Here is a 1,408-nt window from a genome sequence, read left to right as displayed (position 1 = left end):
TGGAGAACAACAACGGAAGGTAACCCAGCCGGGAAAGGAAACGTCCCACCGGTTCCAGTGGCCAAGAATCGCCTCCTCTGGTGGTAAAGAATATGAGCTTCGGCAAGCTGAGGAGTGTAATGTTGTCGTGCACAACCAAGCCAAGTTACAAGCTGACTCCGTTTGGGATCAAATTGCTGTGTATCTCCGAGGAGCGTTTCGAAACCGCGCGGTCCCACTTGATTGCGAGAAATGAAGCGAGCGGCAACTCTGCGTCGTCATCAGGGGACTTCCACCGGCTTCACCTGAATTCGTCAAGAAAAAACTCAAGGAATCGCACAACCTGGATGCTGTGGAGGTGCATGCCATCAAGAGAAAAGCAGAGTTCATTTTTTTAAAGCATTTTTTTTTTCGTAATGAATCATAATGGGAAATTGTTTAAACAAACACACGCACAATTCTAGTTGCTTCCGGAAATCATTCCCATCAATGAGCTATTTTTGTTTAAACTCTTCAGTCTGTACTCTTTGATTCGCTTGCGCCACTCAAGCCACTTGCTCACGTCCGGATTGTCCGGGTTGCCTCTGTCCTCCAGCTGCTGGTAGTAAGCCTCGCGGAGAATCTTGAACGCCTGCAGGTTCCGGTAGGGCAGCTGCGTGACCGGATCGTAGTACCGGGCCGGAAGTCGAGTGATGGCACAAATCTGGCTGCGACGTTCCCGTTTCTGTGGCTTGGGGAAGAACGTACTGAACAGGGCGTCGTCCAGATCATTTTCAAACGTGATGAAGGTGCGCTCGCAGTGCCCTCTGACGGCCACTTTGGTCGATTTCCGATTGCCGCTCTTTTTGCTTTGCTTTTCCTTGCCGCTACTGGAAAATTAGCATAAGTTATTAATGAACAGACAAATAATTACAATAATAAACCTTTTATCCCTTGATTCATCCATTTCGTCAAGTTCCATTTTGGCCAACGAATCCACACTCGAACCTGCCTGCAATTCCTCCACTAATGGCATTGTTAACGACTGATACTTTATAATGGGACCAGTGAAAACCCGCTTCGTGGGCCGGGTCTTCTTTTTTTCGAGCTCCATTTTCCGGAATTTTTCTGTTACATAAATCCACAATCAACTGACTTTTCCCCACAATTATTAATCTTCTCATTGAAAAGTGCCGGCGACAAAATTGGGCGAAAAGTTCACCGCCCGGAGATCGCGAGTTGGCGCGAGCGAATGAACACCACGAAAAAAGATTCGGGGGTGCATTGGGGTTAAGTGATCATTTCGTCATTCGGTTTAATTAAAAAATAATTATTTTTTCGTAAATATCGCTACTTTGATGCGATGTAATTCATTTTTACAGTAAATTAGGCATTGTTACATCAAATTTAACCTTTCAAACGCACTAGAATGGCCAAATTTTAAAACATC

At 45.5% G+C, this 1,408-nt stretch overlaps 1 protein-coding gene across 2 annotated transcripts; it reads right to left on the bottom strand.

Moving 5' to 3' along the window:
- Positions 1 to 364: 364 nt before the first annotated feature.
- On the bottom strand, positions 365 to 1,147 carry LOC120431908 (vacuolar protein sorting-associated protein 72 homolog). 2 transcript variants are annotated; one of them, XM_039597040.2, is made up of 2 exons: positions 903 to 1,147; positions 365 to 845 (listed from the first exon to the last, which is right to left on the bottom strand). In XM_039597040.2, exons 1-2 carry the CDS (start codon positions 1,070 to 1,072, stop codon positions 440 to 442), a joined length of 576 nt encoding a protein of 191 aa, XP_039452974.1. In that variant the 5' UTR covers positions 1,073 to 1,147; the 3' UTR covers positions 365 to 439. The 2 variants fall into 2 exon arrangements, with proteins under 2 accessions (XP_039452974.1, XP_039452973.1); XM_039597039.2 differs by having other exon boundaries at positions 365 to 848; positions 903 to 1,142.
- Between the last annotated feature and the right edge of the window lie 261 nt (positions 1,148 to 1,408).

The sequence above is a fragment of the Culex pipiens genome, chromosome 1 (genome assembly GCF_016801865.2).
Source record: "Culex pipiens pallens isolate TS chromosome 1, TS_CPP_V2, whole genome shotgun sequence".
NCBI lineage: Eukaryota > Metazoa > Arthropoda > Insecta > Diptera > Culicidae > Culex > Culex pipiens.
Note: the sequence above shows the minus strand (reverse complement) of the source record. Positions and strands in the feature narration are given on the sequence as shown.

Excerpts from the sequence above, each read along its gene's own strand:
- LOC120431908 (XM_039597039.2), bottom strand. The coding sequence starts at position 1,072 with ATGGAGCTCGAAAAAAAGAAGACCCGGCCCACGAAGCGGGTTTTCACT. Across the intron at positions 849-902 it reads GATGAATCAAGGGATAAAAG|TAGCGGCAAGGAAAAGCAAA; the intron begins GTTTATTATTGT and ends CTAATTTTCCAG.